General features: G+C 36.3%; 1 protein-coding gene and 1 pseudogene across 1 annotated transcript; both read left to right on the plus strand.

Annotated features, from left to right (window-relative positions):
- Positions 1-3,748: 3,748 nt before the first annotated feature.
- On the plus strand, positions 3,749-7,084 carry LOC119998156 (annotated as a pseudogene).
- Positions 7,085-14,760: 7,676 nt separating this feature from the next.
- Positions 14,761-21,412, plus strand: LOC119998898 (PH, RCC1 and FYVE domains-containing protein 1). The gene is made up of 9 exons (XM_038846371.1): positions 14,761-15,140; positions 15,480-15,566; positions 15,857-15,946; positions 16,022-16,108; positions 16,253-16,447; positions 17,041-19,122; positions 20,071-20,217; positions 20,412-20,830; positions 20,975-21,412. Exons 1-9 carry the CDS (start codon positions 15,090-15,092, stop codon positions 21,075-21,077), a joined length of 3,261 nt encoding a protein of 1,086 aa, XP_038702299.1. The 5' UTR covers positions 14,761-15,089; the 3' UTR covers positions 21,078-21,412.
- Positions 21,413-22,190: the final 778 nt, after the last annotated feature.

Here is a 22,190-nt window from a genome sequence, read left to right on the forward strand (position 1 = left end):
AAGAACCAGATAATTCGTATAAGAGACAGTAGGAGGAAAACATAAAAAGACATGTTGAAAGTTATAAGAAATGATATAAAGTTAATAGAAGTTGTTGAATGTATGCTCCATTATATAAATGAATACACGTGATGGATTTCCGTTGATATTCTCATACTCATATAACTGACCTCAAATTTTTTGAATAAAAACTTTGATGAGGACCCTTTTTTAGAGGTTGCCCAAAGTCTCAAACACTCAGGTGTGTCACTATTATTGTCAATAAAAGTTCAGTGTGGCAAACAAATTGTTCTTGTAAGTTGATTTGTTATAGTTAAAGTCCAAAGCTCACTATTTGATGATGTGAAAAGGAGCTAATATTCCAATCAAACTTTTGGAACAATTGAGAATCATCAAACAAATAGAGATTGATTCTCATCCATGTATTTTTTTTTTCATTATAAGTCCTATTGCCATGAGAAAACAACCAAAAAGAAAAGGAAAGAAAAGTTGGATAGTTTTAGCTTAAGATGGCACAATTAGTTAGTGCATATGCATGTGTTATCACACCTGGCCAACCCACAGAAGAAAGAAGAAATAATGCCCCCTATAAAAAGCTAATTCGCTCTAATATCTTTGGAGGAAGTCTTTCGACCTCTCATTTCAATGTTGACCGGAATTTTCCACTTTTCTTGGACACCTGGCAGTCCCTAAATGGCCAAGCTGTATCCACAATGTCACCACAAAATGGGTCTAAGTTCTCCGCATCTCATGTGCATTGTACTTGAAGAATAATGCTTGAAACCTCCAAAAAGTGACTCAGAAAATATCCGCATTTAATGTGGAGTGTTGGATGTGAAGTGAGTTTTATATGTTTGTTTTTAATCAACGGTCATTTTAATGCCATATAGATTTAGGAGACTTTTGGAGATCATATTTTAGGGATCTCTAACATTGTCCGTACTTGAATATGCTCTCTCTATATTCAACACGTGTTCTTTGTGACCAAGTCGTATGGATTCAAAAGCTCATGAGTTCGATGCATACTAAGAGCAATATTACTTTTGTGGCCACGTGCTAGGATTTGTTCACCTTATACTATTGTTAGGTGCAAATTTTATGTACGTGGCCTGACGAACTGAATTTATATTCATATCGAATATTCAAATGATAAACTTGTATAACATGATTCGTGTCGAAAGCCTGAGTTTAAACCCTACCTATTTGTATAAAGACACATTGTGGGTGTTTGGCAGTACGTTCGCACTGCATTCAATTGCTCCGCACATCACAGCACCACAGTTTTTTACCTCACAGCACCTCACCATACCTCACAGCACTCTCAAACGCTTACAATATATGTTGAATTGTCCTACGTAATCAAATTATGTCAATTATTTTATTTTAAATTAATGTACAATGCAAACATTAAGTGATTTTATATTAATATTATTAGTCATCTAATATAACCGTAATTTAGATACGTCAAACGCACCTCACAGCACAACACCACAGTTGTAAAAGTGATGCGCCAAATAGTTTTTTGCGTTCTAACTCACCTCACAGCACCACAATTTTATAATTCACAGCATCGCACAACACCTCACAGCAGTTGACAGCACTCCCAAACAGGTCCATTGAGAGCATTTTCAACCGGTACCTTAATTTGAGGTGGGGACCACTTTCTTAGTTTTTTGACCTCCAACCGGATACCCTATCAGGTAATGGGTGAGTAGGTATTCTATTTTTAGATGTGGTATATCCCAACTTCGGGGTATGGCAATGATGTTCAAAATCAAAATATTGTTTCTTATTCAATTTCTCTCAATCCATCTCTCTTGCTTTTCAATTCTCTCTCTTACAACTCTTCCTCTCTCTTGTTTTAAAATAATTAAATATTAAACGTGATGTTAAAATGAGGTGTATGGTTATTAGAATAGAGATGATATATCGATTTAATTGACAATCCTTTGAGTTAGACATATATATATATGATCAATGTTTGATTATAACCATAAATACAATTCTTTGTGTGATTTTTAAAAAAAAAGAAGAGAATCGAGATCACGTAAAATAAATTTTTTGCGTCAAAATAAAAAATCATGTACCTCATTTTTTGAAATAAGAGTGAACAATTTTACTGAGTACACCCCAAGATTGGAGGAAGAGAAATGCTCACGTTTAGAGAAAAGTTCACACCCATTGATGAATACCTGTCACACAGGATAAAGGTCCAAATTTAATATCATAAGTTTGGCTAGATTATAAATTCATCATTTTTCGATATAAGATTCTCATCACCCCGAATAACTCCCCCAAGAAGAAGAGTAGAAAACATGTGGCCAGATATTTTTAGAAATAAAGAAAAAAATTGAGTGGTGTAGACTGTATAGAACCATCCATATCCTAGTGCAATTGCACGTGGCGGGCCAAGTGCGGAACTGGCGGCAAGTATCGATGACGTGGCGAAAAGTGCATGAAAAAGTCCCACCTCAGACTCTCTATCTCTCTCATGCCATCCTCATCCTTTTCTACGTCCCACAACCCTTGGGCCCACCTCTCGCTTTATTATTTTTTAAGGCCCAACATATTTTGCGCTTTTTATCGTCTTTGAATATATCGGCATCTCCAATAAAATCCCAGTTGTATTTGTGGGATTTATCTATTACATCACTCCATGACTTTTTGAAGTTTGACCAACATTTTTTTTTACTATAGTCATATTTTATTTATCAGGCATCTATTTATTTATGATGTCATATATACATATATATTTATATGTTTTATGGTTATAATTTGACTCAATCATATTGCCCGTCCTAGGCCAAGAATTAAAAGATGTTTAAGTGTTTGGAGTTGGTTTAAAATTTATGAAACATATAATTAATACTTGAGATTTTTTATATTTATAACACTCCCTCGTATTTGTGGATTCGGAAATCCAAAACCCCTCCACATGTAAGTTGGTTAATTCGTTCATAGGACATTCGAAGGATTCTACAAAGGATCCATACATAATTGAGGTATCTCTCACTTGTGGGTTGATAATATTCTAGGATCAAAAATTAAGTTATTATGTTTATAATTTCACTCAATTCAATCCAACTTAAGGTATTACGAAGTTGAGGTAGCCTCACATGTGGCCATCTGGGTTGGCAATGCTTATAAAGTGATTCAACGGAATTGATAAGATTATAGAATCAAAAGCTAGGATAACATGCTATATTTTGGTCAAGCTCATTAATCACATGGTTAAGACTTAACAAACCGATATGAGATTTCTTATATTTATAATTATACCTGAGCTATTAATTGGAGTGATAAGAATGATATGTATCACCCTGATGACTAGGATTTGAATCCCCCTCTCCCGTTTTAAAAAAAAGAACCATAATTTCATAATTAGAAAAAAAAACGTGGTAAGAGTAAAAATAGCAAGTCATGGAGTTAAAAAACACATGCGAGTGAGATTAGGGAAGCATGTGATTTTAATTTCCCCTAAAATTACTCAAAAAAGTTTATTTTTTCTCTCACCGAATTAAACACGCCGAGTAATAAAAAGCGGAAGGAGACATTGACGAAATAAACGCCACGTGTCATGCCCTTCTTTGAACGTCAGCCACAAGATGCCACCGAATTCTCGAGCTTTCTATCGGATTTTTTAATTTTAATTAAATCCCGGAAAATTAGACTCTGACGTGGCAACCTTTTCGCCCTTTTTCTCCCATTAGGCCAAATAGAACCTCCCCCACATCGCCATTACTCTGTGTTCTCCTCTCCCCAAGTCTCTCTGTTCGTTCTCTTCTTCTCTGTTTCTCCATAATCGCCTAGGAGTGTTTTTCCGGCGAGTTCAAGAGCAGGTGTTTGGGTATTGTTTTGAGGTTGAAAGGTGTTTCCGGTGATTGAAATTAGTTGTTTTTACTCCGGTGAAAACCGTTCTAGTTGCTGCTTCGGATTGATTTTCTGGTACTTTTGAACTTGTAAACGAGTGATTTAGATATTTATTTGTGTTTCTGCAAAGTCAATTGATCTAAGAAGAAAAAGTTGTTACTTTTCGTTTTTCTGTAGCATCTTTTTTGGATCCAGAGAAAGAGAGCGAAAGACCTAGTCGCTGATTTTGAATTTGATTGTGAAGAGTGAAGTTTGAATTCATGACAATTTTAGTGGAGAAAGAAAGGACGTCTGCGAATAGTTTTTCTTTACAGTGTTGAAAGGAAGGAAAAGGAGATCTCTCTTGGTTTATGTGGCCATGACAGTTCAGGTATTTCTCAATTTCATCTCTTTTTTTTTTTGGATTTTTTTTAATGTTTATCAATGTTTTTACAATCACAAGAGCAGATTTTTATCTCACTTTAATTTTGGTAAAATCACTGAAATCTTGTTTGATTATTACCTTGGGAGAGTGGAAAAGTGGTTTGTGTTTCACTGGTGTATTTACCTGTATGACTATTGTCTTAGCCAATTACATTTATGTCTATAATTTTTGTTTAGATATTCTACTAAAAAAATTTACCCATAATAGTGGTTTCTTTCTAATTTAATTGAATAAGCATTACCATGCAATTTTTCTTGAGTTGCTATAATCACTGCCTAAATTTCGTTACATTTGCTGTTATTAATAGCTTATTCCTACACACCATTGATTATACAAGATGCCAAATTTAGAAGTTCCATTCAAATTTTTTGTACTTCCTGTAGTTTGTGCTAGTGTTAAGCAGGACTTCAACTATTCTTCATTTATATTGGATGCTTATTAAGTTTTGAGAAACTTTGTTCTGTTGTTTGAAAAATAAGAGGAAACATTTTTTGAATGTAGAAATGTGGAGCAAGTGCATCAAATGCAACTCTCCCAGCAGGCAATGGAATTTCTGTGATTCCTGGCTCGCATACTATGATTAGTCTCCAAGTTAAGGAGCAATTTTCTTGTGGGAATGACTATGCTCCAAAGGTACTAATATGTTCTGCTTCTGCTCAATTATAATGCCCTGAAAGTTATACTCACTTTGTGTTCATTTCATTGTTGTTAGGTAAGGAAGCAATACACAATTACAAAGCAAAGAGAAAGATGGACTGAGGAAGAGCATAAGAAGTTCCTAGAAGCTTTGAAGTTGTATGGTCGGGCATGGCGACGCATAGAAGGTAAAATTTCATGTTAACTTTTATTTCTTAAATGATATATTAGCGGTCCCGTGTATCTCATTTGTTATTTCTTGTAACAGAGCACATTGGCACCAAGACTACTGTTCAGATTCGAAGCCATGCTCAGAAATTCTTCTCTAAGGTTTACATCTGTTATATTAGTTCCCATTCTCTACTGTAATACCTATGTGCAGCTTCTGAAGGTAGAAAATTGCATTGTCCCCAAGACCTGCAGATGTTTTAGCAGGGTTCACCTCACCGTGCTAGATGTTGCTCTGATCCCTCTGTTTAATCTCCGCATAGGTTGTTCGTGAATCAGGTGGCAGTAACACAAGCTCAGCTGAACCAATTGAAATTCCTCCTCCCAGACCCAAACGAAGACCTGTTCACCCTTACCCTCGTAAATTGGTGCATCCTATGAATAAAGAAAACTCAATACCAGAACAATCATTAAGATCTTCATCTCCTCAATTATCTGTTTCAGGGCAAGAAAATCTCTCTCCAAAATCAGTGTTATCTAGAGTTGGCTCTAATGCACTGGGTTCAGCTGACTCAAACTCACCAAATGGTAGCTTGTCTCCTTTGTCGTCGGAAACTGCTGTCCATCCTAGTGGCTTTAAAATTCCTTTAGCAGACTCTTCACCAGGAGCAAATGAGTCTCCGTCGCCAGTCTTAGAAAATGCTGATTCAGTTCCCAAAGGACATCTCTCCACGGTACTTGCTGATTGTCCTTGTCTAATAGTTTACTCGACACTTTCAGGTCAACTCATAAATTTATAATCGTTTCTGTTCTTATGAATTTACAGAAACTTGACTTGTTCCCTAGTGATGATGTCCTTGCCAAGGAAGAGATGACCGTGGAGGCATCTGCCCGCAGTCTTAAGCTCTTTGGAACGACTGTATTGGTCACTGAGGCCCACAGACTATCTTCTCCAACCATGGTGACCCCTAAATCAGTGCCATCAGATGTGGAAGATAAGAAGGATTCACAATTTCAACCAAGGAACCCTGTTGCTTTGGATTTTTCATCAGGGACAACTAAAAATTGTTGGATTCATTCGCCATATGGCGCTCCTGGTGTTCACTACCACATGCATTTCTTAAAGGAAAACTCAATGTCTACAGATGGTGGTTCTGCTGCTCCATTGCCTTGGTGGACCTCTTCCCATGGAGCTATGTTGTCTCCTTTTGTACCATTCGGTCAGCAGGAGGCAGTTAAAGCACTTTCTGGTGTTAATACTCGAGATACAGAAAATCACAAGGAAGGATCTTGGACTGGTTCAAATTCCGGGTCTGTCAACGAGGGGGAAATTGTTGATAAGAACTTGGACACTGAGATCCATAGTTTTCAACCTCATCTGGAGAAAAAGAGAAAAGAGTTGGACTTGGGTTTTAAGTTCAAACCGAATGTGAAATCAGCCTTCTATGATCTAAGAGTTGGCCCTGAAAAGTGTGTGAAAGGGTTTGTGCCTTACAAAAAGCGTATGGCAGAACCAGAGACCCTTACTCGACAATAACAGGCGAAGATAGAGAAACTCAGAGAGTATGCCTTCATTTGCAACTGCACATTTTTGTCATTTGGCTGAGATCATTTCTAACAAGGATTTGGAAACAAGTGGACGGTTGACTGTCATGATTCCAGCTACTGGATGACTCTGAATAAGAGAGGATTCTTGGGCTCAAAGAGGCAGCAGCCAATCCCTGAAACTATGCAAATTCTCATCAAGCTATTAAGATCTTCTACTCTTCTAGTTAGTTAAGTTGTCCATCCTTATATCCTGTATGCATCATGTTCTCTCTTTGGCCTATTCACTTTCTCAAGCCTCTTAGATTATTCATGTTCCTTCTAATTCTTTCCCTTTAAACTTGGTTCCTCAAGTACCTAATTTTGTTCAGCTTTTGTAGTATTATACGTGAAAGTAATTGAAGAAGTTGAATGATAAGAATATGCTGATCTTCAATTGTATATAGGGCTACTCTTGATTATCTGTACGTAGAGCTACTTCTCGGTGCCTGAGGTCACTAGTAGGGATAGGCTCACAGTCGCTTCTTACAGTGTTGCTCCTAAAAACTTGGGAGTTTGGGCAGACCTTTGAAGGCAAGCAACTTGAGTCTTGAAAGAGTGGCCACTGGCGTATTTATTTTTAAATGGTTTGTGCTGAGCATCGACCCAATTAACCTGTTGGATGGGTTTGCCCGTGTTTAGTCCGGCTTGAGTTTCGGTTGAGTGGACTCTAGTATGGGTTGAGTAGGGTGTCCAAAAGACACGGTGGCTGAATTGTTGTCCATAAAAAAAAAAACAACAATGATGGCAGGAACATATACCAAGAGGGTCTGCATCAGATCCTCTTTTTTCTTACTTCATTTCATTTTTTGGGCCTATTTCCAGACCATTCAATCCTCAAAGATTGGTTATCTGAAAGCAAAGTTGTAAACACATCACAATCTGAAGCCAAATACATACAAGCTAATAACAACTTCACATGTTCTTTCTAGCAATTCTATAGCCAAAAAAAAGCTCATCTTTTATCACTGCCAGACACTGCTTCATCAATGGAAACAAACAAGGGACTATGTCCCTGTAATGTTCTAACCTATCCAAAGTAGACAGCAATGGCCCAAGACATGAAGAAAACCTTGATAGCTGTGGCTTGAAATGCGGAAGTCCAATTTGGTTAGATGAAGAGGCTCGGTCCAAGCTATATGGCAAGCCCGTGAAAGAGTTGACCTGTGAGGTTAAGGTCTTATAAGTTCAGACTTCAGAAGTTTAGGGTTAACGACAGTGACGAATCCAGGATTTGAATTTATTTGGAGGCACAACTAAATTCGGGGGTAGTGTCCCGATATTTTTTTTTCGAATTATTTATGTGGCATGAAAATAATTACAAGTAACAGTCTTAAGTAATAAAACATTACATCTTTAATTATCACAATTATTCTTTGCGAGGCTTTACAATTGTTCTATTACAGCCGAACGAGATGTTGCTCTTCAAAGAGTGCTATAATTCACATCCAAATATCCAATGCAGGACAAACCCTAATTAAATAGCAATGAGACCCAAAAGAAAGATGTCTCTGGTCTGACAATTTCATTGGGGGCTTGATTAATTTTTCATTGGGAGGCCTATTCCCTTTTTGCCTGGAGCTTATACCTAAAGGTGAATAGAAAACTATTTTAGAGGTGAAACCTCAATAGATTCACCTCTGGTTTAAGGTTTAGTGGTGATTACAAAAAGACATTAGGAAAAAGCTCTCGCACATCAATACAAAAATCAAGGCAGCATGTCAATCAAAGCATTATCAGCTCATAGACACAATTAGTCGTTCAATTTACTTTCAAAGCCTTAGTCCGTCAAGGTTATCCATTGCAATTCTTGTCAATTTTGATCTCTGTCAAGTATATTGTAACTATCTATTTTCATCCGGTCAATATATTTGCTTTTCGACCAAACATTTGTTCGATTCTTGATTCAAGCAATACAATTCAAATCGTATGGTTGTGTTTACTCTTTCATGATAATGAAAAATCTCTGTAAATTTGTTATATTTTACATTCGATAAATTATGGACAGCTTCGCTTGTATTTGTTTTCTTTAATGGCTGTTACTAATAGCTGAAACTACTGCTATCGGTGGAAGTTTTTGAATCATTTTGTAATTAAGATCCCTTCAACAATAACAGTCGTAAAATTTTCTGTTTGAAATTAGATTTCGCTCACATTTTTATTACATTTAAAGTGTCATAGACTTCTGACACGCTCGACATCCATAACCAATCATCGCATTCCACGTATAAAGGTCAAAAGCTATCGCAAATATATACAACAATCTTTTACTCTTAATGGTTAAGTAACAACTTAATTGTAGAGAACCAAGGAGAGGTGGCTTGGTTGACAATTGACTATGTTAGACATATGTATGCCTAAAGTTCGATTCCAACGAGAAACAAATTTCTCAATGGTATTTGTTTAAACAAAACTTAATTGAGGAGAAAAAAGGTTAGAAAATAAAACAATCTCGTCCTAAACACTTATTCACCAATTCGTACGGACACACACATATACATATACAATTTAATGGATGGCTGGGGATGGACCAATTTGCCCAACATGTTCCCTATATGTTTATCAATTATTGAAACCCTATGTTCTTTAACATATTCAAGAGGCATGTGGACTAAAACCCCAATGTGAGGCATACCCAAGTAAATGTACATTCATACCCATGCCACATTGTTAGTGACAAGAGAACTTCAACCATTATATTGTAATGAGTAATGACCCACATGTCCTATACTGTTCCCCATTTTTGGTATACTACCCACATCCTATGTTCATCACAGAAGAAGCCATTCACATGCTCCAAATCTATACACTTACCTAGAGAGAGAAGAGAATTTGTTTGGTTCCCTAACCCTTATATGGCCAAAACCCTAGCTAGCTATATATCATTCGTATTTATCGATGTTTTAAGCGGCATCTATTTGATTTGAGCTTCTAATGGTTGTATTTTCATGTTTGAACCTCTTATATATATATATAACATGTGCGTGACAGGTCGCGGAATTCTAATACTCATTTTGACGCGATTTCACGTTATTTTAGCATTGAGTTCGGCCCATGTGATTGTGGGTATTGCATGTGACCTGTGAGTTTACTATTGAGATGGAGTCCGATGGACTGTGCTTTCGGTGGATTCCCCGTCACAAAAAAAAATGGTTGTATCGCATTACATTATATACTTGAATTGGTCTGTGTTTGTTCATGGTGTTGTATACCATGAACTTATAAGATGGATAAAGCTATTATTGTAGACTATAATTGATGTTATTGGTGTACTTATTCTTATCCATCTTGTTCTTGTTTGTATCGTAAGGTTTAGATTCCTTGTTAATATTTGTTTAATAATTGTATCAATGCTTTGATAAGAAGATTAATATAATAGTTAGACAGAGCATGAGGAGCGACTCAATGCATGCCACATATACACACATATATTGACCACTTGACATAGTTAGTTGATTATCTCCGGACTTAGAGCGTGTGGTGCGGCGCCCGAGATTAAGAGTTCGAATAAATCAATTCGGATATTTCTTTGTGCACGGGATTCGGCCCGATTTTACATAAAATTGATGCAGACTATTCTAGCGGTCTGAAATTTACGTCCTCTTAATTGTCTCAAACACATGCTAGACTAGATGGTTCCTTCATTTAAAAAGGAAAAAGAGAGATAGGTTAGGATTGTGACTTGGCATTTGCATGTCTCCAAAGTCTACATAAATCTAAGGAAATGTATTTGACAAAAAGACATGAAGACACAAGAAAGACACCCAATGCCTTGGGCCTACAATACCCATTATGGTTCTTGAACCAATTAAACAAGCCACCACAAGGCCCACCCACTTCATTCTCTTCCCTATCCCTTTCTCATAGAGGTTGGCAAATATTTGTTTTTTTTTTCCCTTTAGATTTGGATTTGGATTTGGGGTTGGTATTCAAATCCTTGCCACACACGAGGATCGTCCCATTCCTTTTTTCATCCCTATATAGCTATTAGGTCACCAAGTCATTGAAGTAATTCCCCTATGAACATTATATAATTGTAGACCTATAATCATTTGTGTGGCAAGATTAAAAAAACTGACATCAGCAGTGCTAGACATCACATCCCATACACTTTAATTTTCATCCATATACCTCAACAACTAAGATCATTAGGATCCCAATTGGTGGGACGTTTATCTTTTGTCTATTAGAAAAGAAAAAAAGAAACATGACATTATATCTTTGGATAAGGTAAAATTATTTACATTTTATAGAGAGATAAATGACCTTTCAAATCGATGTATAACATTGATAAAGAAAACACAACTTCACATTATTATTTTTCTTCTATATTCACGTGTAGTGATATCATGCTAACAGAAAGTTAGGGTGAGGGATTTGTCAAGTATGATATGCATATGTAATCTAATTTGTAATATTGCAAGAGTTTGGAAGTTTTTAGATTGGTGTCTAATCATTTTAACAGATGCTTTGTAAATGGCAATTATTGGGTTTGTTGCATTACATTCTCTTAATCAAACAACCTTTTTTTAAAAAATATTTTTTACTATTTTTTTAAGTAGTAATGTAAGTAATTAACAGAACATTAACCTCTCTATTTTTGCTCACAATGACAACATACAAGTTTGCCCTTTAGACATCCAATACGGGTATAAACTCAATCTGTCAGGCTTGTGCACACAAATGTTTTCCACTTGACGACAGAGTAAGTTGGACCAAAGTCCAACGAGTGACCACTGTAAACTAATGTAATTTGGTGCGTAGCCATAAGGGTATTGCTCTCAAAGAGAAAATAACTCAGAATTTTCCAAGTCTATATGGTTTGGTTTCAAATAAATTCATCAATTAGGCTATAACCCCAGTAGTTCAACATTAACCTAATACCAAGGAAACATGATTTGAAGAAATCCACAATTTTACAGCAAAATTATCAAAATATACGAAATTATAAACTCATGAATTATTACTACTAAACAAAATCTGGATGTTTATGACTAAAAAAAAAATGGGAATTCTATTTTGATAATAATTCATAGAAAGGCAAAAGGAAAAGACAAATTTCTTTGACTAAATCCTTAAGCACAGGAAAAAAAAACTATAACTATAGTTTTAATTGTGATTGATGAGTAGTAGTGGACTAGTGAATAATACCAGAATATCTAGTTGACCAACCTTTCATCAATAGTGAAAATTGCAATAAAAAAACAAAATACCCATAAAGTTGTCCAATTGAATACCAGAATCTAGTTGACCAATCTCTCATCAATAGTGAAAATTGAAATAAAAAAACAAAATACCCATAAAAGGTGTCCTATAATTAATTTTTGTTTTAGCTCGTTGGGACATAGTTAAATATTACTATTCAATTGTCGTGACAGTGGGTTAGTATTTATTTGCTAAAAAATTGACATTCCTCTTTTTATGTATTTTTTTTATATCACCATGGAGTAGGATGCTATCCACCCTTTGGGTGATACCCTAATGGTGATCAATCTGTTTGGGGCAAAAATTTATGGACTTAGAATGTTCAGAGTTTGATTCTCCTTGTGAATAATACCCTTGTGGTCGGTCACGCGATAAACTTTTGCTACCAGTCATCAGGTGGGAAACTTATATACGCGTTGGTCTGACTGATCAAGTTTAAGCCCATATCGAACGTCCAATGGATAAACTTGTATAGTGTCATTTTCCGTTAAAAAAATAGAATATTGTTATAAGTGCTTAATTAAGTTGGTGGACCAATAATTAAACCCTTAAATTAATCACTCTCTTTAAGAAAAAGTGTAATACTAACAACTCCCAAAATAGCATGATTATGGTGTGCTTGGCACATGGAAATTTTCCAAAATTATTAGTTTATATCTATAAAGCCTGCTTAATAAGCTCTTAGTTTATTAGTTTATGAACTTCAGACAATGGTTTGATTAGGGTAATAATTAATATTGTCCTATGAAGAGTAGCTCACAATCTTAATCATAAAATAGGGTAATAATTAATAGCCTATGAAGAGTAGCTCACAATCTTAATTATAAAAAATTAAGATATTGAGGCCATGTGACACTCTATTTAATTTTAAACATAACCTAGTTGCGCATGGTGAAAATTAATTTATTCTTTTGATAGAGCATTTTTTAATTATTCATTTTTAAAAAATATAAAATATATTATAGGAAAATCCAATCCAAACAATTTGTATAAATACTAGTGCTACTCTACTAGCAATATCTTCCGCTTCAATGCTTAAGGCTCGCATGGTTTTGTCCTTAAAATGACTCTCAACAATTGAGATTGTTGGATCTTAACTTATAGAACACTTTGCTTTCCCTCAACTTTCCAATATGTGACATTTTATCATAACCCCCGCACTTATGGATTTGATTATGCGAGACCCAGAAAGTGACTATGCGAGTTATGGTCTTGTGATATCCCTTCATGTGGGGGTCTATCCATAAAAATCCGAAATACCCAACAGATGACCTAAACGGGGGAGGTTAGTGAAAGCGACATCGTAATTGAATCATTTCTTCGATACTATGTTATAATTTGAAGAATTTGAGAGAAATGAAAACGAGGAGGTGAGAAGTAGAAAGAAGGCGATGAGAGAGATTTGACTCAATCCAATCTACTTAAATGAGATCTCAATAATTGAGACATGTTGTATTAACTTACTCCATGCCTAATCTCAAAGTCACAATCAATTTGCCTCTATGAATATGGAAAAAAAAGGTATCAACAAATTTAGAATCTTTCGAAACCTAAAAAATTGAGTTCAACTATTAAAGTAGTGGTGGGGTCCTACAACATGAGGAGGGTGGCAGAGAGTGTCCCTGCCATTGCCACATTGACAGACTACACGTTCTTGGCTTTTGGGGCAAAACCTAACTTTGGAAGCAACCCAACATTCTATGGTTTTCCTTCCATCACTCCAATGTACTGATAGCTCCCTCCAATTGATTGTCCATTTATGTATGACCCATTTCTCAAAATTTGATCTTGTGTTAAGACACATTAGTTATGGACAATATTCTACATTAACATAGTTGCTAATCTATCATGTTCTTGATTTGTACTATAAAGTTTGCACCTTTTGGTATGAAAATGACTTGCTCTAAGTGTCACTTCTATTCAATTCAATTTAGCTCTTGTACTCAAACATTTAAGAATCTAGGGTTAGTTGTTGGACAGATAAAACCTAACTGAAACTATAGGATTGAACATGTCCCAGTAGGCTTTCTGTTTCCCCTATAATTTCTCCTCCTTCAAAAGCACGAAATATAGCAAGAAATCTCAATTAGTGTGATTACATAGATGCAGCAAGAAATCTCTCCATTATGATATCAATGGTTTTTTTTCTTTTAATATCGTGGGAATCTCTTCGAGGCAGGATCCTTTGAACCTATCTAGTGAGTTTTTTAAAATATCATGCATGGTGCACCGCACCCTTAGAAATTCCCTACATAGATCAGGGTAAGTCGTTGACATTTTATTAGGGAGTGTGACCCCAAAGTATTTGTGAGAGGTTTCAAACTTAGGTCGTATGAATTTACATGGAATATTAATAATCAACTCGACCGATCTCTTCGGATTTTTGTTTGTACAAAAGGATTACCTTCTTTAAAAGGCAATCAAATTCAAATAAATTTAATAATTTTAACATAATCTTGTTTCCTGATTTGTGTATTGATTGCCAAAATGATCCAAAATCATCATTAGTAAATTTAAACCCAGACCCCTTTTTTCCTCTTATTTATAAAAAAAATATAGTTGTCATGGAAATTAAATCAAATTCTTAAATGGGAATGGGAAAGGGAAAGTATGGATGCAGATTATTTAGAAAAAAATAATATTTACCTAAAAAATAAAATAATAATACACAGAAGAAGACAAAAAAGAAAAGCATGTGGTAATAATCCAAAGAGGAAAAAAATATTAATAATAACAGTAAATAAAGTTGGGAAAAAGATAAAAAAGAAGAGGCACATGTGACAGAGTCAACACGTGCACATGCTCTTTAGTGAAAGCACGATTGACGAAGTGAGCAAAACAATCAACAGTAATGGAAGAAGAAGAATAAACAGATTCAGTAAACAGAGACAGAAAACCAAGGGGGAGAAACCCAATTACCCAATGGAGGAAAATTTGTATTGTTAACTATAAATAAGCAAAAAATTAGACTTTTTTTCATCTGTCTGTCTTGAGAGAGAGTTGAATAGCATAGAGTGGGTGAGTGAGTAGGGAGTATTCTTCTGTGTGTTTGCAGCGATAAAGGAAGCACCTTGGGCTGGACATTCTGATGGCAAGTCAGATGGTTAAAGTTCCCTTGTGGGAAACCATATTTCATTCTTATTCTGCTTCATTTTCTTTGTCTCCTCCATGAGAGAGGTAGAGAGATTCTCTGCCAACAACAATGGCTGAACAATCCTTGGCGATAGCCCCCCTTGACAGAAATGTTCAACAGGTCTCTCATTTCTTACTCTATCTCTCTTTTTCTGTATAAAAATGACTGGTGGGTTTTTTTTTTTGTTCAAAGTTGAGATTTTTGATTGATTTTGGGTTTACATTTAACCAGGCATTTCTGGGTTTTTGCTTCCAAAGTTTCTGAACTTTATTATTGGTGTTTAGTTTTATTTCAACTTCCTAGGTCTGAGGCTTCCCCTCCATTGGATTTGGATATAAACCCACCTCACATTTGCTTTTCCTTCTTATTTATGCCTTTTGATTTTTGTCTGCCAAGTGTTTGTTGCTGGGTTCTTCTGCCTCCTGGCTATTTACTAATGTTTTTCTTAACCATGTACAGGCAATTTTGGCTATAAAGAAAGGAGCTCATCTTCTCAAGTGTGGAAGGAGACGGAAGCCCAAGTTCTGCCCTTTCAGACTTTCTACAGTATGTGACATAGACTTTATAAGACATGAACTAACGTTGGTTTTAGATGTTTATGTTCTCCTTAATAGTGATGTATGAATGCCTGCCTCTGTTGTCTGGCGTACTGTAATACCTGAAAAGTTTGTACATCTTAGTAGGAAATTGCATAGTTATATAAATTTTCTGGAAATAACTAACTCGTATGGTGATTTCCGTTGCTTCAAAGTTATACAAGTCATGTACACTTTTTTTCATGGTTTTGGTAACTTTTAGATCATTGAGCAAGAATTTGATTTTACTTTGGCTTGCAGGACGAGAAGTTCCTAATATGGTACTCTGGGAAAGAGGAGAAACAACTGAGATTGAGCTCAGTTACAGAAATTGTTATTGGGCAGAAAACCGTATGTGCTAAATGCGATTGTCTTAAATCACGAATGATGCATATTTTGTATTTATATGACTGGTACTTGTTGCAGGAGAATTTCCGAAGACAACTTCAGCCAGATAGGGAGAATCAGTCATTTTCACTTATATATGCAAATGGTGAACGGACACTTGATCTGGTAATTACAGGATTGCTGGTTCTTTCTTTCCTGTTTAGTTTCCCAAAATGCTTGTTTTGTACTCTTTTTGTGGCTAAGATTTTTGGCTCTGTTATTATTTCTTTTATTATCTGATTACCTTTCAATCATTCATCTTTTACATAGATATGCAAGGACAAAGTGGAGGCTGACTCTTGGTTGATAGGATTAGGGGCTGTGATAACCTGGAATCATCGGTCCAGACCATTTCATGGCTTGAGAACCGGCAGAGGGGTTCGGAGTTGTGTCAATAGTCCAGCTGGTTATATCCGAAGAAAACACAATCTTGGACTTCTTGAGGATGCTGCTGTATATCCTGAGGTTTAACGATCATACTTTTTTGTTGTTTATTAGAACAAAAAAAAATACTCATATGCTTGTCATAGTTCTGCTAGGAAAAAGTGTAATTGTAGGCAATTAATATTGGTACTCTCATGATCGATCAGCTTCAATAATAATTAAGAATCAATCCTCCAGCTAGAGTGAAATGTTGGAAAGTGTTGCAAGAAATTTCCCTGTAAGCTAGTGGCAATCAAGATTTGAGTTTAAGGAATTACGATCAACTACTGATGGAAATGAATATTTGTGTCCTTAACATGTGTTGCTCTGAGAATGACTTAAGTGATTGCCAACAATAACATATTTTCTATGCACAAAAGATGACTGTCAACCTGAGTTGATGAACCATTTTGATGCTAGACTATTCATCTTGTTCTTTTCATATGATAATGGTAGATAACAAATTGTGATTAGATATTATTTATTACCTTCTGACATTGTTCTTGATGAAAATGAGTTCATATGGGCCATTCATTGTTTTATTTTCTGATTAATTTGGAACCAACGGAATTATTTATGCATCAGGATCAAAGAAGTCTTTTGAAAGTAGTTGGATTTTGTTTGACATTTTGAAGGTACACAGCGTGTGTGGGAGTCCTACTCTGTCACTTTCAGACAGATGTTTTTCAGATGGATTGTCCTCTTCCTTTGATAGTTTTTATTCATCGGAGTCAAGTATTCCCCAGAAGGAAAATGCAAGGGATAACTTAGTTCCGAATTCGCCACGTGTCGAACTGGATGGTTCAAAGAAGTGGAGATTGAACTATGCTGGACCTGAATTTCAAAAGAATGCGTCCCGTAGGTTTGCTGCACAAACTAATGGTTGTCCACAGTTAGACAAGTCTAACAACTTGAAAGATATTATGATATGGGGAGAAGGAGTTGGAGCAAATATTGGAGGAGTGGTCCATGGTTATGAAAGCCAAAGCGGGATACAAGTTAATGCTTTGGTGCCTAAATTACTCGAATCTACCACAATGCTTGATGTACAAAGTATATCACTAGGAGAGCAACATGCTGCCTTAGTCACAACGCAGGGAGAAGTCTTTTGCTGGGGTAACGGAAGTGGGGGAAGGCTTGGCCATAAGGTTAACTTGGATGTGAGCCATCCAAAAATTGTTGAATCCCTTGATGGGGTCCATGTGAAATCTGTTGTCTGTAGCGAATATCAAACGTGTGCTTTAACAAAATCAGGTGAAGTCTATGCATGGGGTGGCAATGCATACGGTGCTGATTTAACAGGCCAGGAGAGAATCAAAAGCCACTGGTTACCAGGTAAACTATCTGGTCCATTGGAAGGTGTAAACATTTCAAATGTTGCTTGTGGAGAGTGGCATACTGCTATGGTTTCCACGTCTGGCCAATTATTTACGTATGGAGATGGGACTTTTGGTGTTCTCGGCCATGGAAATGTTGAGTGTGTTTCTCTACCTAAAGAAGTGGAATCTCTTAGGGATTTACGAGTAAAATCTGTTGCTTGTGGACCATGGCATACTGCTGTTATTGTTGAAATTATGGCTGATCGCTTTAAGCGTAGTGCTGATGTGGGGAAATTATTTACATGGGGTGATGGGGATAGAGGGAGGCTTGGGCATTCAGATTGTGGGCGGAAGCTTCTACCAACATGTGTTGCCCAACTCGTAGATTGTGGTTTTGTTCAAGTTTCATGTGGAAGAATGTTGACAGCTGCCCTTACTAATACAGGCAAGGTTTATACAATGGGAAGTGCGGTCCATGGGCAGTTAGGGAATCCACTAGCAAAAGATAAATCTATTGCTGTTGTTGAAGGAAATCTTAAGCATGAGTTTGTCAAGGAGATCTCGTTGGGTTCATATCATGTTGCTGTCTTGACAGCAGGTGGAAGAGTGTACACATGGGGGAAGGGTTCACATGGGCAGTTAGGACTGGGTGATATTGGAGATAGAAACTCGCCGACTTTTGTTGATGCTTTGGCAGACAGGCAGGTTGAAAGCATAGCTTGTGGATCAAATTTAACTGCTGCAATCTGTTTGCACAAATCTGTCTCTGTCACTAATCAGTCAATTTGTAGTGGATGTAGAATGCCATTTGGGCTTACAAGAAAGAAGCATAATTGCTATAATTGCGGTCTTCGTTTCTGTCATGCATGTAGTAGCAGGAAGATTGTAAATGCATCATTGGCTCCTAATAAAAGCAAGCCTTCTCGAGTTTGTGATCCATGCTTCAATCATCTGCAGAGCACAAAGCACACTGGAACGTCAGGAAAGCTAGAAGAAAATCATGGTTCGAGACATCTGTTGGCGACACCTAGGATATTAACTAACGACAAAGATAACAATGGAGACAAAACCCCACCAAGGGGGCAAGTAAGTTCAGTTGCGCGATCTTTCAATACTGAAGCCCAAGCTGAGTGGAGCACCTTGAAAAGTCAAGGGGTAAAGCAACAGCCTCTAGAATCTCTTTCTTCTTCGTCCGAGGGAATCCCACGGTGGGGACAAGTCCAGTGTCCTGTTCTTTTTGAAACATATAGTAGTAGATGCTCCATACCTCAGTCTTCACTTCCTGAAAGTAACTTACCTTCTGCCTGCCCAGCTGTTTCCAATGCCATGAATGAACAGGAAAGTATTTCTGAATCAAACAAGATGCTTGGCGAAGAAATACAGAGGCTAAAAGCTCAGGTAATTATTTTCTTCTTTTTTTTTAGCTTTTCTTCTATGAATGCAATTATTGAAATATTTTTTTTCATGAATCAAAACTTCAGAGTGTTTTCTCTTTGTTTGGTGGATTCCAATGTTGTTTTTCTAGTTTTAAATTGGTTAGCCTTAATTGTTTGTTTTCGTCTGCATCAAATGTTAAAAATTTCAGCTGGAAAAGACAATTTTATTTTTTGAAATAAGGTACTTAATGTAGAAACTGTTTCGTACTTATTCCCCTCCAAAGAGTGGGCTTTGTGGGGTACTAGCTGGGTAATGTGGCTTGCTGTCTTTCACTCTCTATCTTCCCTATATATTTATGAGTAAAAAAAAAGATGCATGATGAACGCTAGAAGGAAGTAAGTTGTACTGTCATGGCTTGTGCTGAAGTTTATCCATGACAGGGTTAGCATGTCTTTCGAAGCCGAGAGATAGTTAGCATTTATTGAGGATAAGAGGTCATGTACAAACTAGTCTAATAAATTGCACAATGCTTGTCTTTTGGAGAGTGAAAGTTCTCAGTTTGGAAAGGATGTAGAACATAATAAAGGAAGATGAACAATTATGGTTCTACACTCCAAAGAAGGCCGAGACTGCTTTGAAGTTTAAAGATTCTCTCATGTCTAGAACATGTTCCGAGGGTTCTGAAAATGCAAATATGGTTCTTTCTCTAATGGCAATTTTGCTTCTTTTCTGTACTCCTTTGGCAACTCTGCATCTCATTCAGCATGTTCTCATGGTCTGACCATACTTTGTTTTATTGCTCACGGTCAATTTTTTCTTTCCATTTTCAATTTCAATCCATGTTTTGATGAATGTACTTTAGTAAATAATATATATATGTATGAATTGTCTAATGCTTTGAGAAAATATTCTATTAATGGTCTCACACATGCCTTATTTTCTAAACAAAACTTCTTCCTCTTGTAATAGGCAAGGAGCCTTGAAATTCAGTGTCAAATTGGAAACCAGAAGCTCCAAGAATGCCAACAAACTATTGAGGAAACTTGGGCAGTGGCTAGGGAGGAAGCTGTTAAGCGCAAAGCGGCAAATGAGGTTATGAAAGCTCTGGTAGTGAGGGTTAGTACTCCTTTAATCTTACTTTTGGGTTGGTAATTCTTTGGTTACATTACAAACAATTCCAAAATCGACATTACAAGGTGTTGCAACAAAATAAAAAAAAAAAAAAGGTTTTGTAATGATTGATGGAAAAATACTTAGTTTTCCAGCCATTCATTTGTGATTGATGCATTGGCTAATAATCTTTGCTGCAGCTTCGTACCATGTCGGAGAAAGTCTCCTCTGAAAGAGAAGCAACAAATGGATTTGATTCTGCAAATTTGCACCCGATTAAAACTGTATGCACCAATAGCTCTACGGAGACTCAAGGGCATCCCTTGGGCGCTGCCACTCCTTCGCCTCCTCCTCAAGTTAAACTATCTGAAGATAGACAATTGGATAGTTTATCTAGCTCTCCAATCGTGTTCTCAAATACCTTAAAATCAGTTTATGGGAGAGAACTTTTCAAAGAAAATGTGAAAACAGTTGAGAATTCACCTGCTCCGAGAAAAGAATCACGACAAGGAGCTAAAGCATCGGACCCTGAATGGGTGGAGCAGTATGAACCCGGTGTATACATTACATTTACAATGTTACCGAGTGGGCGAAAGGAGCTAAAGCGCGTAAGATTTAGGTAATTCTATATCAACTAAACCACAAGAAGTTGGATTACAGACTTACAGTATAGTTTAAACAATGATCCATTATCTATATGTGAAAAAGTATATTTTTTGATTTGAGTAACAGTCGATTTGTTCTCGGAACTCTGTTTTTGCAGCCGGAAAAAATTTGTGCAGAGTGCAGCGGAGCGTTGGTGGGAGGAGAATCAAGCTATAGTATACCGGAAGTATGGCATTGAAGGATACAGTAACTCAAACTAAGATCAAATGAAGAGCTAAGTTTTGCTTATCCTTCGACATTTCGACAAGTATTCTGAACATCCATAGATTTTCACATAGAAAATGGTCCTAATTACTGGAATGAAGTGATGATATTAATTTACTGGAACTATTGCATGATTTCATGCCCTTCTTGTTGGCTAATCTTGCAATGGCCCGCGACGAGACGGATAATCTTAGATTTTAGTTAAGGGAAGCAATTTATTTTTTCTTCTTTTAGTTTTCAACTATGTTGTAGCTGTTCATATTGAACTTGTTGTCCATGGCTTCTCTGTACATAGTTTTATTAGTAATAAAATTTGGATCTTCTTACTGAATACCAATATTGACAGTATCTAAGTGTGAGTATTATGTGTGTGTATGGATATATCTTTGTCCTGCGATTGAAGGTGTAAAGAAAGAATGGTGATTACTTATATATGGTGATTTCGACAGAATATTCAGTGGTTCTGGTACGCCATATGATACGTTAACATGGAATACCAAAACCAATAGCATTGTGACATTTCATAGAAGGTTGGTTGATGTTAAATCATGGGTGGTTGGGGATGATTTGAAATATTAGCTATAAACTAATTACTTTCATCTTCAATCATCCATGATTTGACATCATCAACCATGAAATGTCACAATGTTGTTGGTCCTCGTATACCACATCATCATGTGACATGGTATACCAAGACTACTAATAAATTTCACAATGTTGTTTAGCATTTAGACAGAAAAAAGATACCATAATGAGGTTTTCCTTCGGCAACAATTAGTCAGTCATTAGTTTCTAAAATCGTGATAGTAGCCTACGAAATTATAAACCGAAGCGTAGGTATCAAGACTTAAGAACAATAAAAAACAAATAAACACCGAACAATACTGGCATCACAACGCTGTTCTGGATGAAACTGGATATTTTCTTTATCAATTAAATAGTTATTATGATTGTTTTATACTTTTATTGGTCAAAGTGCATTGTTCACATGTGCTTTTTGGTTTTGCCTTTATGAGAGACAGAAGCCAAACATTCTTTTTCACAGTCAATGATTACCTGCTGCAGTTTTAAACTACTCCGATCATATCCAAATTGGATTAGATTAGAGA

The sequence above is a fragment of the Tripterygium wilfordii genome, chromosome 5, assembly GCF_013401445.1.
Source record: "Tripterygium wilfordii isolate XIE 37 chromosome 5, ASM1340144v1, whole genome shotgun sequence".
NCBI lineage: Eukaryota > Viridiplantae > Streptophyta > Magnoliopsida > Celastrales > Celastraceae > Tripterygium > Tripterygium wilfordii.